This window comes from Somniosus microcephalus, unplaced genomic scaffold (assembly GCF_052327205.1).
Source record: "Somniosus microcephalus isolate GS21.2 unplaced genomic scaffold, FLI_Smic_1.0 unresolved_chr7, whole genome shotgun sequence".
NCBI classification, from domain to species: domain Eukaryota; kingdom Metazoa; phylum Chordata; class Chondrichthyes; order Squaliformes; family Somniosidae; genus Somniosus; species Somniosus microcephalus.
Genome location: NW_028225185.1, coordinates 41,784,238 through 41,805,837, shown reverse-complemented (window position 1 = coordinate 41,805,837; position 21,600 = coordinate 41,784,238). Strand labels below are relative to the sequence as shown.

At 59.5% G+C, this 21,600-nt stretch overlaps 1 protein-coding gene across 1 annotated transcript in view; it reads left to right on the top strand.

Moving 5' to 3' along the window:
• Positions 1-21,600, top strand: part of LOC147086841 (tyrosine-protein phosphatase non-receptor type 18-like) — a 67,740-nt gene that overhangs the window by 45,235 nt on the left and 905 nt on the right. The window contains exons 7-8 of the mRNA XM_085979021.1: positions 2,798-2,869; positions 3,302-3,375. Of these exons, the coding sequence (XP_085835147.1) occupies positions 2,798-2,869; positions 3,302-3,375 (146 nt within the window). The remainder of the gene's footprint in view (positions 1-2,797; positions 2,870-3,301; positions 3,376-21,600) is intronic.

Sequence of the window (21,600 nt, the reverse complement as noted above, 5' to 3'; positions counted from 1 at the left end):
GCTGTGGGGAGAGCGCGGGGCAGTGGGATTAGTTTGGGATTGATACAGGGCTATGGGGAGAGAGTGGGGTTAGTTTGGAATTGATACAGTGCTATGGGGAGAGAGCGGGGCAGTGGGGTTAGTTTGGGATTGATACAGGGCTATGGGGAGAGCGGGGCAGTGAGATTAGTTTGGGGATTGATACAGGACTATGGGGAGAGAGCGAGACAGTGGGGTTAGTTTGGCGATTGATACAGGGCTATAGGGAGAGAGCAGGGCAGTGGGATTAGTTTGGGGATTGATACAGGGCTATGGGGAGAGCGCGGGGCAGTGGGATTAGTTTGGGATTGATACAGGGCTATGGGGAGAGAGTGGGGTTAGTTTGGGATTGATACAGTGCTATGGGGAGAGAGCGGGGCAGTGGGGTTAGTTTGGGATTGATACAGGGCTATGGGGAGAGAGCGGGATAGTGGGGTTTGGGATTGATACAGGGCTATGGGGAGAGAGTGGGATTAGTTTGGGATTGATACAGGGCTATGGGGGGAGAGCGGGGCAGTGGGATTAATTTGGGATTGATACAGGGCTATGGGGAGAGAATGGGGAAGTGAGATTAGTTTGGGATTGATACAGGGCTATGGGCGGAGAGCGGGGCAGTGGGATTAGTTTGGGATTGATACAGGGCTATGGGGAGAGAGTGCAGGATTCCTTCAGTACTGCCACTCCGACAGTGCAGCGCTCCCTCAATACTGCCCCCTCCGACAGTGTGGCGCTCCCTCAGTACTGCCACTCCGACAGTGCAGCGCTCCCTCAATACTGCCCCCTCCGTCAGTGCGGCGCTCCCTCAATACTGCCCCCTCCGACAGTGTGGCACTCCCTCAGTACCGCCCCTCCGACAGTGCGGCGCTCCCTCACTACCGCCCCTCCGACAGTGCGGCGCTCCCTCAGTACTGCCCCTCCGACAGTGCAGCGCTCCCTCAGTACCGCCCCTCCGACAGTGCGGCGCTCCCTCAGTACCGCCCCTCCGACAGTGCGGCGCTCCCTCAGTACCACCCCTCCGACAGTGCGGCGCTCCCTCAGTACTGCCCCTCCGACAGTGCGGCGCCCCCTCAGCACGCCCCCTCCGACAGTGCGGCGCTCCCTCAGTACCGCCCCTCCGACAGTGCGGCGCTCCCTTTGTACTGGCCCTCCGACAGTGCGGCGCTCCCTCAGTACCGCCCCTCCGACAGTGCGGCGCTCCCTCAGTACCGCCCCTCCGACAGTGCGGCGCTCCCTCAGTACCGCCCTCCGACAGTGCGGCGCTCCCTCAGTACCGCCCCTCCGACAGTGCGGCGCTCCCTCAGTACCACCCCTCCGACAGTGCGGCGCTCCCTCAGTACCGCCCCTCCGACACTGCGGCGCTCCCTCAGTACCGCCCCTCCGACAGTGCGGCGCTCCCTCAGTACCGCCCCTCCGACAGTGCGGCGCTCCCTCAGTACCGCCCTTCCGACACTGCGGCGCTCCCTCAGTACTGCCCCTCCGACAGTGCGGTGCTCCCTCAGTACCGCCCCTCCGACAGTGCGGCACTCCCTCAGTACCGCCCCTCCGACAGTGCGGCGCTCCCTCAGTACCGCCCCACTGACAGTGCGGCGCTCCCTCAGTACCGCCCCCTCCGACAGTGCGGCGCTTCCTCAGTACCGCCCCTCCGACAGCGCGGCGCTCCCTTTGTACCGGCCCTTCGACAGTGCGGCACTCCCTCAGTACCGCCCCTCCGACAGTGCGGCGCTCCCTCACTACCGCCCCACCGACAGTGCGGCGCTCCCTCAGTACTGCCCCTCCGACAGTGCAGCGCTCCCTCAGTACCGCCCCTCCGACAGTGCGGCGCTCCCTCAGTACCGCCCCTCCGACAGTGCGGCGCTCCCTCAGTACCACCCCTCCGACAGTGCGGCGCTCCCTCAGTACTGCCCCTCCGACAGTGCGGCGCCCCCTCAGCACGCCCCCTCCGACAGTGCGGCGCTCCCTCAGTACCGCCCCTCCGACAGTGCGGCGCTCCCTTTGTACTGGCCCTCCGACAGTGCGGCGCTCCCTCAGTACCGCCCCTCCGACAGTGCGGCGCTCCCTCAGTACCGCCCCTCCGACAGTGCGGCGCTCCCTCAGTACCACCCTCCGACAGTGCGGCGCTCCCTCAGTACCGCCCCTCCGACAGTGCGGCGCTCCCTCAGTACCACCCCTCCGACAGTGCGGCGCTCCCTCAGTACCGCCCCTCCGACACTGCGGCGCTCCCTCAGTACTGCCCCTCCGACAGTGCGGCGCTCCCTCAGTACCGCCCCTCCGACAGTGCGGCGCTCCCTCAGTACCGCCCCTCCGACAGTGCGGCGCTCCCTCAGTACCGCCCCTCCGACAGTGCGGCGCTCCCTCCGTACCGCCCCTCCGACAGTGCGGCGCTCCCTCAGCACGCCCCCTCCGACAGTGCGGCGCTCCCTCAGCACGCCCCCTCCGACAGTGCGGCGCTCCCTCAGTACTGCCCCGCCGACAGTGCGGCGCTCCCTCAGTACTGCCCCTCCGACAGTGTGGCGCTCCCTCAGTACCGCCCCTCCGACAGTGCGGCGCTCCCTCAGTACCGCCCCTCCGACAGTGCGGCGCTCCCTCAGTACTGCCCCTCCGACAGTGCGGCTCTCCCTCAGTACTGGTACCGGGGGAAGAGTGTCGGGCCTGGATTATGGGGCTCGAACCCACGACCTTCTGACTCGGTGGGGAATGAGACCCACTGAGCGGCGACTGGGACAGTGGAAAGGGCGGATCATTGTGCGAGATTTAATAGTCAATGGATTTCCTTTTGCAGATGTGGACAGTGAGTCCTGGGCTCCGTCGCTCCCCCAGAGAACGTCCGACTCCTACATCGTAGAGGACACCGGTAAGGGAACTGCGCACTCGCCCTCCCAGTGTTTCATCTCGATCGTACATCCTCTCCCTCTCCCTCTTCCCCCTCTCCGCCTCCACGTTACCCAGAGCGATGCTCATCCCCCTCCCCCTCCCCCTCCCCATCCCTGTTGCCCAGGGCGATGCCCCTCCTCCTCCCTCATTACCCAGCTGCCTCTGAACCAGGCAGTAAACAGCCGGACATTCGGCCATGGGGGGCATCACAGCGAGCGCAAATCCCGCCCTCGTCCAAGCAGGCCCACTTCCCAGCAGCAGTGATTGGACAGCAGCAGGGCCGTCGGCGATATGTTACCCCCGCCCCTCCCCCCCCCCCCGGGAGTACTGCCATCGCCCCCACCTCCCCGCACACACCCCCAGCTCAGGCCAGCTAATTCGGGCGATGGTTTAACACCCTCTCATTTTGCAGATCAGTCGAGGGGGTCCTCGTCCTCCGGCAGCGACAGGAAGAGTTCCAGCAAACTACGCAACGTCTTGAAACTGGTAGGTGTCAGCTGGGGTAAGGGGAGGGGGTCAGGGAGGGAGGGGTCAGCGCTGGGGAGGGGGGAGGGGGTCAGGGAGGGAGGGGTCAGCGCTGGGGTGAGGGGAGGGGGTCAGGGAGGGAGGGGTCAGCGGCGGGGAGGGGGGAGGGGGTGAGGGAGGGAGGGGTCAGTGCTGGGGTGAGGGGAGGGGGTCAGGGAGGGAAGGGTCAGCGCTGGGGTGAGGGGAGGGGGTCAGGGAGGGAGGGGTCAGCGCCGGGGAGGGGGGAGAGGGCCAGGGAGGGAGGGGTCAGCGCCGGGGTGGGGGGAGGGGGGTCAGGGAGGGAGGGGTCAGCGCCGGGGTGGGGGGAGGGGTGTCCAGGGGGGAGAGGTCAGCGCTGGGGTGAGGCGAGGGGGTCAGGGAGGGAGGGGTCAGTGCTGGGGCTGAGTTCGTCACCCTGTGATGGGAGGGCAGTGACTGAGCGACTCAGGGCGTGAGGGCAGCGAAGTGGTCACTCTGGGATCTGATGACCAGTCACTCTGGGATGCAGTCACTCTGGGATCTGATGACCAGTCACTCTGGGATGTGGTCACTCTGCGATCTGATGACCAGTCACTCTGCGATCTGATGACCAGTCACTCTGGGATGCAGTCACTCTGGGATCTGATGACCAGTCACTCTGGGATGCAGTCACTCTGCGATGATCAGTCACTCTGGGATGGTCGGTCACTCTGGGATGGTCGGTCACTCTGCGATGATCGGTCACTCTGGGATGTGGTCACTCTGCGATGATCGGTCACTCTGGGATGATCAGTCACTCTGGGATGGTCGGCCACTCTGGGATGGTCGGTCACTCTGCGATGATCGGTCACTCTGGGATGATCAGTCACTCTGGGATGGTCGGTCACTCTGGGATGGTCGGTCACTCTGGGAAGGTTGGTCACTCTGCGATGATCGGTCACTCTGGGAAGGTCGGTCACTCTGGGATGTGGTCACTGCGATGATCGGTCACTCTGGGATGATCGGGCACACTGGGATGATCAGTCACTCTGCGATGATCGGTCACTCTGGGATGATCAGTCACTCTGGGATGGTCGGTCACTCTGCGATGATCGGTCACTCTGGGAAGGTCGGTCACTCTGGGATGTGGTCACTGCGATGATCGGTCACTCTGGGATGATTGGTCACACTGGGATGGTCGGTCACTCTGCGATGATCGGTCACTCTGGGAAGGTCGGTCACTCTGGGATGTGGTCACTGCGATGATCGGTCACTCTGGGATGATCGGTCACACTGGGATGGTCGGTCACTCTGCGATGGTCGGTCACTCTGGGATGGTCGGTCACTCTCGGATGGTCGGTCACTCTGGGATGGTCGGTCACTCTGGGATGATCAGTCACTCTGGGATGTGGTCACTCTGCGATGGTCGGTCACTCTGGGATGGTCGGTCACTCTGGGATGATCGGTCACTCTGGGATGGTCAGTCACTCTGGGATGGTCGGTCACTCTCGGATGGTCGGTCACTCTGCGATGATCGGTCACTCTGGGATGGTCGGTCACTATGGGATGGTCGGTCACTCTGGGATGGTCGGTCACTCTGGGATGGTCGGTCACTATGGGATGGTCGGTCACTCTGCGATGGTTTGGTCACTCTGGGATGGTCGGTCACTCTGGGATGGTCGGTCACTCTGGGATGGTTTGGTCACTCTGGGATGATCGGTCACTCTGCGATGGTCGGTCACTCTGGGATGGTTTGGTCACTCTGGGATGATCGGTCACTATGGGATGGTCGGTCACTCTGGGATGGTCGGTCACACTGGGATGGTCGGTCACTCTGGGATGGTTTGGTCACTCTGGGATGGTTTGGTCACTCTGGGATGGTCGGTCACTCTGGGATGGTCGGTCACTCTGGGATGGTCGGTCACTCTGGGATGGTCGGTCACTCTGGGATGGTTCGGTCACTCTGGGATGATCGGTCACTCTGGGATGGTCGGTCACTATGGGATGGTCGGTCACTCTGGGATGGTCGGTCACTCTGGGATGGTCGGTCACTCTGGGATGATCGGTCACTCTGGGATGGTCGGTCACTCTGGGATGATCGGTCACTCTGGGATGGTCGGTCACTCTGGGATGATCGGTCACTATGAGATGGTCGGTCACTCTGGGATGGTCGGTCACTCTGGGATGGTCGGTCACTCTGGGATGGTCGGTCACTCTGGGATGGTCCGTCACTCTGGCATGGTTTGGTCACTCTGGGATGGTCGTTCACTGGGATGGTCGGTCACTCTGGGATGCTTTGGTCACTCTGGGATGATCGGTCACTATGGGATGGTCGGTCACTCTGGGATGGTCGGTCACTCTGGGATGATCGGTCACTATGGGATGGTCGGTCACTCTGGGATGGTCGGTCACTCTGCGATGGTCGGTCACTCTGGGATGGTCGGTCACTCTGCGATGATCGGTCACTCTGGGATGATCGGTCACTCTGGGATGGTCGGTCACTCTGGGATGGTCGGTCACTCTGGGATGGTCGGTCACTCCGGGATGCGGTCACTCTGGGATGTGGTCACTCTGGGATGGTCGGTCACTCTGGGATGGTCGGTCACTCTGGGATGCGGTCACTCTGGGATGGTCGGTCACTCTGGGATGTTCGGTCACTATGGGATGCGGTCACTCTGGGATGGTCGCTCACTCTGGGATGGTCGGTCACTCTGGGATGGTCGGTCACTCTGGGATGGTCGGTCACTCTGGGGTGGTCGGTCACTCTGGGATGGTCGGTCACTCTGCAATGGTCAGTCACTCTGGGATGGTTTGGTCACTCTGGGATGTGGTCACTGCGATGATCGGTCACTCTGGGATGATCGGTCACTCTGGGATGCGGTCACTCTGGGATGGTCGGTCACTCTGGGATGTGGTTACTGCGATGATCGGTCACTCTGGGATGGTCGGTCACTCTGCGATGGTTTGGTCACTCTGGGATGGTCGGTCACTCTGGGATGGTTTGGTCACTCTGGGATGATCGGTCACTCTGCGATGGTCGGTCACTCTGGGATGGTTTGGTCACTCTGGGATGATCGGTCACTATGGGATGGTCGGTCACTCTGGGATGGTCGGTCACACTGGGATGGTCGGTCACTCTGGGATGGTTTGGTCACTCTGGGATGGTCGGTCACTCTGGGATGGTCGGTCACTCTGGGATGGTTTGGTCACTCTGGGATGATCGGTCACTCTGGGATGGTCGGTCACTATGGGATGGTCGGTCACTCTGGGATGGTCGGTCACTCTGGGATGGTCGGTCACTCTGGGATGGTCGGTCACTCTGGGATGGTCGGTCACTCTGGGATGGTCGGTCACACTGGGATGGTCGGTCACTCTGGGATGGTTTGGTCACTCTGGGATGATCGGTCACTATGGGATGGTCGGTCACTCTGGGATGGTCGGTCACTCTGGGATGGTCGGTCACTCTGCGATGTTCGGTCACTCTGGGATGATCGGTCACTCTGGGATGGTCGGTCACTCTGGGATGGTCGGTCACTCTGCGATGGTCGGTCACTCATGGATGATCGGTCACCATGGGATGGTCGGTCACTCTGGGATGGTTTGGTCACTCTGGGATGGTTTGGTCACTCTGGGATGATCGGTCACTCTGGGATGGTCGGTCACTCTGGGATGGTCGGTCACTCTGGGATGGTCGCTCACTCTGGGATGGTTGGTCACTCTGGGATGGTCGGTCACTCTGGGATGGTCGCTCACTCTGGGATGGTCGGTCACTCTGGGATGGTCGGTCACTCTGGGATGGTCGATCACTCTGGGATGGTCGGTCACTCTGCAATGGTCGGTCACTCTGGGATGGTTTGGTCACTCTGGGATGTGGTCACTGCGATGATCGGTCACTCTGGGATGATCGGTCACTCTGGGATGCGGTCACTCTGGGATGGTCGGTCACTCTGGGATGGTCGGTCACTCTGGGATGTGGTTACTGTGATGATCGGTCACTCTGGGATGGTCGGTCACTCTGGGATGGTCGGTCACTGGGATGGTCGGTCACTCTGGAATGGTCGGTCACTCTGGGATGCGGTCACTCTGGGATGATCAGTCACTCTGGGATGGTCGGTCACTCTGTGATGGTCGGTCACTCTGCGATGATCGGTCACTCTGGGATGGTCGGTCACTCTGCAATGATCGGTTACTCTGGGATGGTCGGTCACTCTGCGATGATCGGTCACTCTGGGATGGTCGGTCACTCTGGGATGGTCGGTCACTCTGCGATGCTCGGTCATTCTGGGATGGTCGGTCACTCTGCGATGGTCGGTCACTCTGGGATGGTCGGTCACTCTGCGATGATCGGTCACTCTGGGATGGTCGGTCACTGGGATGGTCGGTCACTCTGGGATGGTCGGTCACTCTGGGATGGTTTGGTCACTCTGGGATGATCGGTCACTCTGGGATGGTCGGTCACTCTGGGATGGTCGGTCACTCTGGGATGGTCGGTCACTCTGGGATGGTCGGTCACTCTGGGATGATCGGTCACTCTGGGATGGTCGGTCACTCTGGGATGGTCGGTCACTATGGGATGGTCGGTCACTATGGGATGGTCGGTCACTCTGGGATGGTCGGTCACTCTGGGATGGTTTGGTCACTCTGGGATGGTCGGTCACTCTGGGATGGTCGGTCACTCTGGGATGGTCGGTCACACTGGGATGGTCGGTCACTCTGGGATGGTTTGGTCACTCTGGGATGATCGGTCACTATGGGATGGTCGGTCACTCTGGGATGGTCGGTCACTCTGGGATGGTCGGTCACTCTGCGATGATCAGTCACTCTGGCATGATCGGTCACTCTGGGATGGTCGGTCACTCTGGGATGGTCGGTCACTCTGCGATGGTCGGTCACTCTGGGATGATCGGTCACCATGGGATGGTCGGTCACTCTGGGATGGTTTGGTCACTCTGGGATGGTTTGGTCACTCTGGGATGATCGGTCACTATGGGATGGTCGGTCACTCTGCGATGGTCGGTCACTCTGGGATGGTCGGTCACTCTGGGATGGTCGGTCACCTGGGATGGTCGGTCAGTCTGGGATGGTCGGTCACTCTGGGATGGTCGCTCACTCTGGGATGGTCGGTCACTCTGGGATGGTCGGTCACTCTGGGATGGTCGCTCACTCTGGGATGGTCGCTCACTCTGGGATGGTCGGTCACTCTGGGATGGTCGGTCACTCTGGGATGGTCGGTCACTCTGGGATGGTCGGTCACTCTGCAATGGTCGGTCACTCTGGGATGGTTTGGTCACTCTGGGATGTGGTCACTACGATGATCGGTCACTCTGGGATGATCGGTCACTCTGGGATGCGGTCACTCTGGGATGGTCGGTCACTCTGGGATGGTCGGTCACTCTGGGATGTGGTCACTGCGATGATCGGTCACTCTGGGATGGTCGGTCACTCTGGGAAGGTCGGTCACTGGGATGGTCGGTCACTCTGGAATGGTCGGTCACTCTGGGATGCGGTCACTCTGGGATGATCGGTCACTCTGGGATGGTCGGTCACTCTGGGATGGTCGGTCACTCTGCGATGATCGGTCACTCTGGGATGGTCGGTCACTCTGCGATGATCGGCTACTCTGGGATGGTCGGTCACTCTGCGATGATCGGTCACTCTGGGATGGTCGGTCACTCTGGGATGGTTTGGTCACTCTGGGATGATCGGTCACTATGGGATGGTCGGTCACTCTGGGATGGTCGGTCACTCTGGGATGGTCGGTCACTCTGCGATGATCGGTCACTCTGGGATGATCGGTCACTCTGGGATGGTCGGTCACTCTGGGATGGTCGGTCACTCTGCGATGGTCGGTCACTCTGGGATGATCGGTCAGCATGGGATGGTCGGCCACTCTGGGATGGTTTGGTCACTCTGGGATGGTTTGGTCACTCTGGGATGATCGGTCACTATGGGATGGTCGGTCACTCTGGGATGGTCGGTCACTCTGCGATGGTCGGTCACTCAGGGATGGTCGGTCACTCTGCGATGATCGGTCACTCTGGGATGGTCGGTCACTCTGGGATGGTCGGTCACTCTGGGATGGTCGGTCACTCTGGGATGGTCGGTCACTCTGGGATGGTCGGTCACTCTGGGATGGTCGGTCACTCTGAGATGGTCGCTCACTCTGGGATGGTCGGTCACTCTGGGATGGTCGCTCACTCTGGGATGGTCGGTCACTCTGGGATGGTCGGTCACTCTGGGATGGTTTGGTCACTCTGGGATGTGGTCACTGCGATGATCGGTCATTCTGGGATGATCGGTCACTCTGGGATGCGGTCACTCTGGGATGGTCGGTCACTCTGGGATGGTCGGTCACTCTGGGATGTGGTTACTGCGATGATTGGTCACTCTGGGATGGTCGGTCACTCTGGGATGGTCGGTCACTGGGATGGTCGGTCACTCTGGAATGGTCGGTCACTCTGGGATGCGGTCACTCTGGGATGATCGGTCACTCTGGGATGGTCGGTCACTCTGGGATGGTCGGTCACTCTGCGATGATCGGTCACTCTGGGATGGTCGGTCATTCTGCGATGATCGGTTACTCTTGGATGGTCGGTCACTCTGCGATGATCGGTCACTCTGGGATGGTCGGTCACTCTGGGATGGTCGGTCACTCTGCGATGATCGGTCATTCTGGGATGGTCGGTCACTCTGCGATGGTCGGTCACTCTGGGATGGTCGGTCACTCTGCGATAATCGGTCACTCTGGGATGGTCGGTCACTCTGGGATGGTCGGTCACTGGGATGGTCGGTCACTCTGGGATGGTCGGTCACTCTGGGATGCGGTCACTCTGGGATGATCGGTCACTCTGGGATGGTCGGTCACTCTGGGATGGTCGGTCACTCTGCGATGATCGGTCACTCTGGGATGGTCGGTCACTCTGGGATGGTCGGTCACTCTGGGATGGTCGGTCACTCTGCGATGGTCGGTCACTCTGGGATGGTCTGTCACTCTGGGATGGTTTGGTCACTCTGGGATGTGGTCACTGCGATGATCGGTCACTCTGGGATGGTCGGTCACTCTGGGATGATCGGTCACTCTGGGATGATCGGTCACTCTGGGATGGTCGGTCACTCTGGGATGGTCGGTCACTCTGGGATTGTCGGTCACTCTGCGATGGTCGGTCACTCTGGGATGATCGGTCACTCTGCGATGATCGGTCACTCTGGGATGATCGGTCACTCTGGGGCGATCGGTCACTCTGGGATGATCGGTCACTCTGCGATGGTCGGTCACTCTGCGATGGTCGGTCACTCTGGGATGGTCGGGCACTCTGGGATGATCGGTCACTCTGGGATGGTCGGTCACTCTGCGATGGTCGGTCACTCTGGGAGGATCGGGCACTCTGGGATTATCGGTCACTCTGGGATGTGGTCACTCTGGGATGATCGGTCACTCTGCGATGTGGTCACTCTGCAATGGTCGGTCAGTCTGCGATGGTCGGTCACTCTGGGATGGTCGGTCACTCTGGGATGGTCGGTCACTCTGGGATGCGGTCACTCTGGGATGGTCGGTCACTCTGGGATGGTCGGTCACTCTGGGATGGTCGGTCACTGGGATGATCGGTCACTGCGTTGATCAGTCACTCTGGGATGATCGGTCACTCTGGGATGGTCGGTCACTGGGATGGTCGGTCACTCTGGGATGGTCGGTCACTCTGGGATGGTCGGTCACTCTGGGATTGTCGGTCACTCTGGGATGGTTTGGTCACTCTGGGATGTGGTCACTGCGATGATCGGTCACTCTGGGATGGTCGGTCACTCTGGGATGATCGGTCACTCTGGGATGATCGGTCACTCTGGGATGGTCGGTCACTCTGGGATGGTCGGTCACTCTGGGATTGTCGGTCACTCTGCGATGGTCGGTCACTCTGGGATGATTGGTCACTCTGCGATGGTCGGTCACTCTGGGATGATCGGTCGCTCTGGGATGATCGGTCACTCTGCGATGGTCGGTCACTCTGCGATGGTCGGTCACTCTGGGATGATCGGTCACTCTGGGATGATCGGTCACTCTGGGATGATCGGTCACTCTGGGATGGTCGGTCACTCTGCGATGATCGGTCACTCTGGGATGGTCGGTCACTCTGGGATGATCGGTCACTCTGGGATGTGGTCACTCTGGGATGGTCGGTCACTCTGGGATGATCGGTCACTCTGGGATGTGGTCACTCTGGGATGATCGGTCACTCTGGGATGTGGCCACTCTGCAATGGTCGGTCAGTCTGCGATGGTCGGTCACTCTGGGATGGTCGGTCACTCTGGGATGCTCGGTCACTCTGGGATGGTCGGTCACTCTGGGATGGTCGGTCACTCTGCAATGATCGGTCACTCTGGGATGCGGTCACTCTGGGATGATCGGTCACTCTGGGATGGTCGGTCACTCTGGGATGCGGTCACTCTGGGATGTGGTCACTCTGGGATGGTCGGTCACTCTGGGATGGTCGGTCACTCTGGGATGGTCGGTCACTGGGATGCGGTCACTCTGGGATGGTCGGTCACTCTGGGATGGTCGGTCACTATGGGATGGTTTGGTCACTCTGGGATGGTCGGTCACTCTGGGATGGTCGGTCACTCTGGGATGGTTTGGTCACTCTGGGATGTGGTCACTGCGATGATCGGTCACTCTGGGATGATCGGTCACTCTGGGATGCGGTCACTCTGGGATGGTCGGTCACTCTGGGATGTGGTTACTGCGATGATCGGTCACTCTGGGATGGTCGGTCACTCCGATGGTTTGGTCACTCTGGGATGGTCGGTCACTCTGGGATGGTCGGTCACTCTGGGATGGTTTGGTCACTCTGGGATGATCGGTCACTCTGGGATGGTCGGTCACTCTGGGATGATCGGTCACTCTGGGATGGTCGGTCACTCTGCGATGATCGGTCACTCTGGGATGATCGGTCACTCTGGGATGATCGGTCACTCTGGGATGATCGGTCACTCTGCGATGATCGGTCACTCTGGGATGGTCGGTCACTCTGGGATGATCGGTCACTCTGGGATGTGGTCACTCTGGGATGGTCGGTCACTCTGGGATGATCGGTCACTCTGGGATGTGGTCACTCTGGGATGATCGGTCACTCTGGGATGTGGCCACTCTGCAATGGTCGGTCAGTCTGCGATGGTCGGTCACTCTGGGATGGTCGGTCACTCTGGGATGGTCGGTCACTCTGGGATGCTCGGTCACTCTGGGATGGTCGGTCACTCTGCAATGATCGGTCACTCTGGGATGCGGTCACTCTGGGATGATCGGTCACTCTGGGATGGTCGGTCACTCTGGGATGCGGTCACTCTGGGATGTGGTCACTCTGGGATGGTCGGTCACTCTGGGATGGTCGGTCACTCTGGGATGGTCGGTCACTGGGATGCGGTCACTCTGGGATGGTCGGTCACTCTGGGATGGTCGGTCACTATGGGATGCGGTCACTCTGGGATGGTCGCTCACTCTGGGATGGTCGGTCACTCTGGGATGGTCGGTCACTCTGGGATGGTCGGTCACTCTGCTATGGTCGGTCACTCTGGGATGGTTTGGTCACTCTGGGATGTGGTCACTGCGATGATCGGTCACTCTGGGATGATCGGTCACTCTGGGATGCGGTCACTCTGGGATGGTCGGTCACTCTGGGATGTGGTTACTGCGATGATCGGTCACTCTGGGATGGTCGGTCACTCTGCGATGGTTTGGTCACTCTGGGATGGTCGGTCACTCTGGGATGGTCGGTCACTCTGGGATGGTTTGGTCACTCTGGGATGATCGGTCACTCTGGGATGGTCGGTCACTCTGGGATGATCGGTCACTCTGGGATGGTTGGTCACTCTGGGATGGTCGGTCACTCTGCGATGATCGGTCACTCTGGGATGGTCGGTCACTCTGCGATGATCGGTTACTCTGGGATGGTCGGTCACTCTGCGATGATCGGTCACTCTGGGATGGTCGGTCACTCTGGGATGGTCGGTCACTCTGCGATGATCGGTCATTCTGGGATGGTCGGTCACTCTGCGATGGTCGGTCACTCTGGGATGGTCGGTCACTCTGCGATGATCGGTCACTCTGGGATGGTCGGTCACTCTGGGATGGTCGGTCACTGGGATGGTCGGTCACTCTGGGATGGTCGGTCACTCTGGGATGGTTTGGTCACTCTGGGATGATCGGTCACTCTGGGATGGTCGGTCACTCTGGGATGGTTGGTCACTCTGGGATGGTCGGTCACTCTGGGATGGTCGGTCACTCTGGGATGGTCGGTCACTCTGGGATGATCGGTCACTCTGGGATGGTCGGTCACTCTGGGATGGTCGGTCACTATGGGATGGTCGGTCACTCTGGGATGGTCGGTCACTCTGGGATGGTTTGGTCACTCTGGGATGGTCGGTCACTCTGGGATGGTCGGTCACTCTGGGATGGTCGGTCACACTGGGATGGTCGGTCACTCTGGGATGGTTTGGTCACTCTGGGATGGTCGGTCACTCTGCGATGGTCGGTCACTCTGGGATGGTCAGTCACTCTGGGATGGTTTGGTCACTCTGGGATGTGGTCACTGCGATGATCGGTCACTCTGGGATGGTCGGTCACTCTGGGATGATCGGTCACTCTGGGATGATCGGTCACTCTGGGATGGTCGGTCACTCTGCGATGATCGGTCACTCTGGGATGGTCGGTCACTCTGGGATGATCGGTCACTCTGGGATGTGGTCACTCTGGGATGGTCGGTCACTCTGGGATGATCGGTCACTCTGGGATGTGGTCACTCTGGGATGATCGGTCACTCTGGGATGTGGTCACTCTGCAATGGTCGGTCAGTCTCCGATGGTCGGTCACTCTGGGATGGTCAGTCACTCTGGGATGCCCGGTCACTCTGGGATGGTCGGTCACTCTGGGATGGTCGGTCACTCTGCAATGATCGGTCACTCTGGGATGGTTTGGTCACTCTGGGATGTGGTTACTGCGATGATCCGTCACTCTGGGATGGTCGGTCACTCTGCGATGGTTTGGTCACTCTGGGATGGTTGGTCACTCTGGGATGGTCGGTCACTCTGGGATGGTTTGGTCACTCTGGGATGATCGGTCACTCTGGGATGGTCGGTCACTCTGGGATGGTCGGTCACTGGGATGGTCGGTCACTCTGGAATGGTCGGTCACTCTGGGATGCGGTCACTCTGGGATGATCGGTCACTCTGGGATGGTTGGTCACTCTGGGATGGTCGGTCACTCTGCGATGATCGGTCACTCTGGGATGGTCGGTCACTCTGCGATGATCGGTTACTCTGGGATGGTCGGTCACTCTGCGATGATCGGTCACTCTGGGATGGTCGGTCACTCTGGGATGGTCGGTCACTCTGCGATGATCGGTCATTCTGGGATGGTCGGTCACTCTGCGATGGTCGGTCACTCTGGGATGGTCGGTCACTCTGCGATGATCGGTCACTCTGGGATGGTCGGTCACTCTGGGATGGTCGGTCACTGGGATGGTCGGTCACTCTGGGATGGTCGGTCACTCTGGGATGGTTTGGTCACTCTGGGATGATCGGTCACTCTGGGATGGTCGGTCACTATGGGATGGTCGGTCACTCTGGGATGGTCGGTCACTCTGGGATGGTCGGTCACTCTGGGATGGTCGGTCACTCTGGGATGGTCGGTCACTCTGGGATGATCGGTCACTCTGGGATGGTCGGTCACTCTGGGATGGTCGGTCACTCTGGGATGGTCGGTCACTCTGGGATGGTCGGTCACTCTGGGATGGTTTGGTCACTCTGGGATGGTCGGTCACTCTGCGATGGTCGGTCACTCTGGGATGGTCAGTCACTCTGGGATGGTTTGGTCACTCTGGGATGTGGTCACTGCGATGATCGGTCACTCTGGGATGGTCGGTCACTCTGCGATGATCGGTCACTCTGGGATGGTCGGTCACTCTGGGATGATCGGTCACTCTGGGATGTGGTCACTCTGGGATGGTCGGTCACTCTGGGATGATCGTTCACTCTGGGATGTGGTCACTCTGGGATGATCGGTCACTCTGGGATGTGGTCACTCTGCAATGGTCGGTCAGTCTGCGATGGTCGGTCACTCTGGGATGGTCGGTCACTCTGGGATGCTCGGTCACTCTGGGATGGTCGGTCACTCTGGGATGGTCGGTCACTCTGCAATGATCGGTCACTCTGGGATGCGGTCACTCTGGGATGATCGGTCACTCTGGGATGTTCGGTCACTCTGGGATGCGGTCACTCTGGGATGTGGTCACTCTGGGATGGCCGGTCACTCTGGGATGGTCGGTCACTCTGGGATGGTCGGTCACTCTGGGATGCGGTCACTCTGGGATGGTCGGTCACTCTGGGATGGTCGGTCACTATGGGATGCGGTCACTCTGGGATGGTCGGTCACTCTGGGATGGTCGGTCACTCTGGGATGGTTTGGTCACTCTGGGATGTGGTCACTGCGATGATCGGTCACTCTGGGATGATCGGTCACTCTGGGATGTGGTCACTCTGGGATGGTCGGTCACTCTGGGATGTGGTTACTGCGATGATCGGTCACTTTGGGATGGTCGGTCACTCTGCGATGGTTTGGTCACTCTGGGAAGGTCGGTCACTCTGGGATGGTCGGTCACTCTGGGATGGTTTGGTCACTCTGGGATGATCGGTCACTCTGGGATGGTCGGTCACTCTGGGATGGTCGGTCACTGGGATGGTCGGTCACTCTGGAATGGTCGGTCACTCTGGGATGCGGTCACTCTGGGATGATCGGTCACTCTGGGATGGTCGGTCACTCTGGGATGGTCGGTCACTCTGCGATGATCGGTCACTCTGGGATGGTCGGTCACTCTGCGATGATCGGTTACTCTGGGATGGTCGGTCACTGCGATGATCGGTCACTCTGGGATGGTCGGTCACTCTGGGATGGTCGGTCACTCTGCGATGATCGGTCATTCTGGGATGGTCGGTCACTCTGCGATGGTCGGTCACTCTGGGATGGTCGGTCACTCTGGGATGGTCGGTCACTCTGTGATGATCGGTCTCTCTGGGATGGTCGGTCACTCTGGGATGGTCGGTCACTCTGGGATGGTCGGTCACTCTGGGATGCGGTCACTCTGGGATGATCGGTCACTCTGGGATGGTCGGTCACTCTGGGATGGTCGGTCACTCTGGGATGGTCGGTCACTCTGGGATGGTCGGTCACTCTGGGATGGTTTGGTCACTCTGGGATGGTCGGTCACTCTGTGATGGTCGGTCACTCTGGGATGGTCAGTCACACTGGGATGGTTTGGTCACTCTGGGATGTGGTCACTGCGATGATCTGTCACTCTGGGATGGTCGGTCAGTCTGGGATGATCGGTCACTCTGGGATGATCGGTCACTCTGGGATGGTCTGTCACTCTGGGATGGTCGGTCATCTGGGATTGTCGGTCACTCTGCGATGATCGGTTACTCTGGGATGATCGGTCACTCTGCGATGATCGGTCACTCTGGGATGGTCGGTCACTCTGGGATGGTCGGTCACTCTGCGATGATCGGTCATTCTGGGATGGTCGGTCACTCTGCGATGGTCGGTCACTCTGGGATGGTCGGTCACTCTGGGATGATCGGTCACTCTGGGATGGTCGGTCACTCTGGGATGGTCGGTCACTATGGGATGGTCGGTCACACTGGGATGGTCGGTCACTCTGGGATGGTTTGGTCACTCTGGGATGATCGGTCACTATGGGATGGTCGGTCACTCTGAGATGGTCGGTCACTCTGGGATGGTCGGTCACTCTGCGATGATCGGTCACTCTGGGATGATCGGTCACTCTGGGATGGTCGGTCACTCTGGGATGGTCGGTCACTCTGGGATGCGGTCACTCTGGGATGGTCGGTCACTCTGGGATGGTCGGTCACTATGGGATGCGGTCACTCTGGGATGGTCGGTCACTCTGGGATGGTCGGTCACTCTGGGATGGTTTGGTCACTCTGGGATGTGGTCACTGCGATGATCGGTCACTCTGGGATGATCGGTCACTCTGGGATGTGGTCACTCTGGGATGGTCGGTCACTCTGGGATGTGGTTACTGCGATGATCGGTCACTTTGGGATGGTCGGTCACTCTGCGATGGTTTGGTCACTCTGGGAAGGTCGGTCACTCTGGGATGGTCGGTCACTCTGGGATGGTTTGGTCACTCTGGGATGATCGGTCACTCTGGGATGGTCGGTCACTCTGGGATGGTCGGTCACTGGGATGGTCGGTCACTCTGGAATGGTCGGTCACTCTGGGATGCGGTCACTCTGGGATGATCGGTCACTCTGGGATGGTCGGTCACTCTGGGATGGTCGGTCACTCTGCGATGATCGGTCACTCTGGGATGGTCGGTCACTCTGCGATGATCGGTTACTCTGGGATGGTCGGTCACTGCGATGATCGGTCACTCTGGGATGGTCGGTCACTCTGGGATGGTCGGTCACTCTGCGATGATCGGTCATTCTGGGATGGTCGGTCACTCTGCGATGGTCGGTCTCTCTGGGATGGTCGGTCACTCTGGGATGGTCGGTCACTGCGATGATCGGTCACTCTGGGATGGTCGGTCACTCTGGGATGGTCGGTCACTCTGGGATGGTCGGTCACTCTGGGATGGTCGGTCACTCTGTGATGATCGGTCTCTCTGGGATGGTCGGTCACTCTGGGATGGTCGGTCACTCTGGGATGGTCGGTCACTCTGGGATGCGGTCACTCTGGGATGATCGGTCACTCTGGGATGGTCGGTCACTCTGGGATGGTCGGTCACTCTGGGATGGTCGGTCACTCTGGGATGGTCGGTCACTCTGGGATGGTTTGGTCACTCTGGGATGGTCGGTCACTCTGTGATGGTCGGTCACTCTGGGATGGTCAGTCACACTGGGATGGTTTGGTCACTCTGGGATGTGGTCACTGCGATGATCTGTCACTCTGGGATGGTCGGTCAGTCTGGGATGATCGGTCACTCTGGGATGATCGGTCACTCTGGGATGGTCTGTCACTCTGGGATGGTCGGTCATCTGGGATTGTCGGTCACTCTGCGATGATCGGTTACTCTGGGATGATCGGTCACTCTGCGATGATCGGTCACTCTGGGATGGTCGGTCACTCTGGGATGGTCGGTCACTCTGCGATGATCGGTCATTCTGGGATGGTCGGTCACTCTGCGATGGTCGGTCACTCTGGGATGGTCGGTCACTCTGGGATGATCGGTCACTCTGGGATGGTCGGTCACTCTGGGATGGTCGGTCACTATGGGATGGTCGGTCACACTGGGATGGTCGGTCACTCTGGGATGGTTTGGTCACTCTGGGATGATCGGTCACTATGGGATGGTCGGTCACTCTGAGATGGTCGGTCACTCTGGGATGGTCGGTCACTCTGCGATGATCGGTCACTCTGGGATGATCGGTCACTCTGGGATGGTCGGTCACTCTGGGATGGTCGGTCACTCTGCGATGGTCGGTCACTCTGGGATGATCGGTCACCATGGGATGGTCGGTCACTCTGGGATGGTTTGGTCACTCTGGGATGGTTTGGTCACTCTGGGATGGTCGGTCACTCTGGGATGGTCGGTCACTCTGGGATGGTCGGTCACTCTGGGATGGTTTGGTCACTCTGGGATGTGGTCACTGCGATGATCGGTCACTCTGGGATGATCGGTCACTCTGGGATGCGGTCACTCTGGGATGGTCGGTCACTCTGCGATGGTCGGTCACTCTGGGATGTGGTTACTGCGATGATCGGTCACTCTGGGATGGTCGGTCACTCTGGGATGGTCGGTCACTGGGATGGTCGGTCACTCTGGAATGGTCGGTCACTCTGGGATGCGGTCACTCTGGGATGATCGGTCACTCTGGGATGGTCGGTCACTCTGGGATGGCCGGTCACTCTGCGATGATCGGTCACTCTGGGATGGTCGGTCACTCTGCGATGATCGGTTACTCTGGGCTGGTCGGTCACTCTGCGATGATCGGTCACTCTGGGATGGTCGGTCACTCTGGGATGGTCGGTCACTCTGCGATGATCGGTCATTCTGGGATGGTCGGTCACTCTGCGATGGTCGGTCACTCTGGGATGGTCGGTCACTCTGCGATGATCGCTCACTTTGGGATGGTCGGTCACTCTGGGATGGTCGGTCACTCTGGGATGCGGTCACTCTGGGATGATCGGTCACTCTGGGATGGTCGGTCACTCTGGGATGGTCGGTCACTCTGGGATGGTCGGTCACTCTGCGATGATCGGTCACTCTGGGATGGTCGGTCACTCTGGGATGGTCGGTCACTCTGGGATGGTCGGTCCCTCTGGGATGGTCGGTCACTCTGGGATGGTCAGTCACTCTGGGATGGTTTGGTCACTCTGGGATGGTCGGTCACTCTGCGATGGTCGGTCACTCTGGGATGGTCAGTCACTCTGGGATGGTTTGGTCACTCTGGGATGTGGCCACTGCGATGATCGGTCACTCTGGGATGATCGGTCACTCTGGGATGATCGGTCACTCTGGGATGATCGGTCACTCTGGGATGGTCGGTCACTGTGGGATGGTCGGTCATCTGGGATTGTCGGTCACTCTGCGATGGTCGGTTACTCTGGGATGATCGGTCACTCTGCGATGGTCGGTCACTCTGGGATGATCGGTCACTCTGGGATGATCGGTCACTCTGGGATGATCGGTCACTCTGCGATGGTCGGTCACTCTGGGATGATCGGTCACTCTGGGATGATCGGTCACTCTGGGCTGATCGGTCACTCTGGGATGGTCGGTCACTCTGCGATGATCGGTCACTCTGGGATGGTCGGTCACTCTGGGATGATCGGTCACTCTGGGATGTGGTCACTCTGGGATGGTCGGTCACTCTGGGATGATCGGTCAGTCTGGGATGTGGTCACTCTGGGATGATCGGTCACTCTGGGATGTGGTCACTCTGCAATGGTCGGTCAGTCTGCGATGGTCGGTCACTCTGGGATGGTCGGTCACTGGGATGGTCGGTCACTCTGGGATGGTCGGTCACTCTGGGATGGTCGGTCACTCTGGGATGGTCGGTCACTCTGGGATGGTCGGTCACTGGGATGATCGGTCACTGCGTTGATCAGTCACTCTGGGATGATCGGTCACTCTGGGATGGTCGGTCACTCTGGGATGGTCGGTCACTCTGCGATGATCGGTCACTCTGGGATGGTCGGTCACTCTGGGATGGTCGGTCACTCTGGGATGGTCGGTCACTCTGCGATGATCGGTCACTCTGGGATGTGGTCACTCTGGGATGGTCGGTCATTCTGGGATGGTCGGTCACTCTGGGATGGTCGGTCACTCTGCAATGATCGGTCACTCTGGGATGCGGTCACTCTGGGATGATCGGTCACTCTGGGATGGTCGGTCACTCTGGGATGCGGTCACTCTGGGATGTGGTCACTCTGGGATGATCGGTCACTCTGGGATGATCGGTCACTCTGGGATGTGGTCACTCTGCGATGATCGATCACTCTGCAATGATCGGTCACACTGGGATGCAGTCACTCTGGGATGCGGTCACTCTGCGAAGTTCGGTCACTCTGGGATGCGGTCACTCTGGGATGCGGTCACTCTGGGATGCAGTCACTCTGGGATGCGGTCACTCTGGGATGATCGGTCACTCTGGGATGTGGTCACTCTGGGATGATCGGTCACTCTGGGATGTGGTCACTCTGGGATATGGTCACTCTGGGATGCGGTCACTCTGCGATGATCGGTCACTCTGGGATGTGTTATCTCTGCGATGATCAGTCACTCTGGGATGATCGGTCACTCTGGGATGATCGGTCACTCTGGGATGATCAGTCACTCTGGGATGCGGTCACTCTGGGATGGTCGCTCACTCTGCGATCGGTCACTCTGGGATGCGGTCACTCTGCGATGGTCGCTCACTCTGGGATGGTCGCTCACTCTGCGATGATCGGTCACTCTGGGATGGTCGCTCACTCTGGGTAGATCGGTCACTCTGGGATGATCGGTCATTCTGGGATGGTCGCTCACTCTGGGATGATCAGTCACTCTGGGATGATCAGTCACTCTGGGATGATCGGTCACTCTGGAATGGTCGGTCAATCTGGGATGGTCGGTCACTCTGAGATGATCAGCCACTCTGGGATGATCGGTCACTCTGGGATGATCGGTCACTCTGGGATGGTCGGTCACTCTGGGATGGTCGGTCACTCTGGGATGATCGGTCACTCTGGGATGGTCGCTC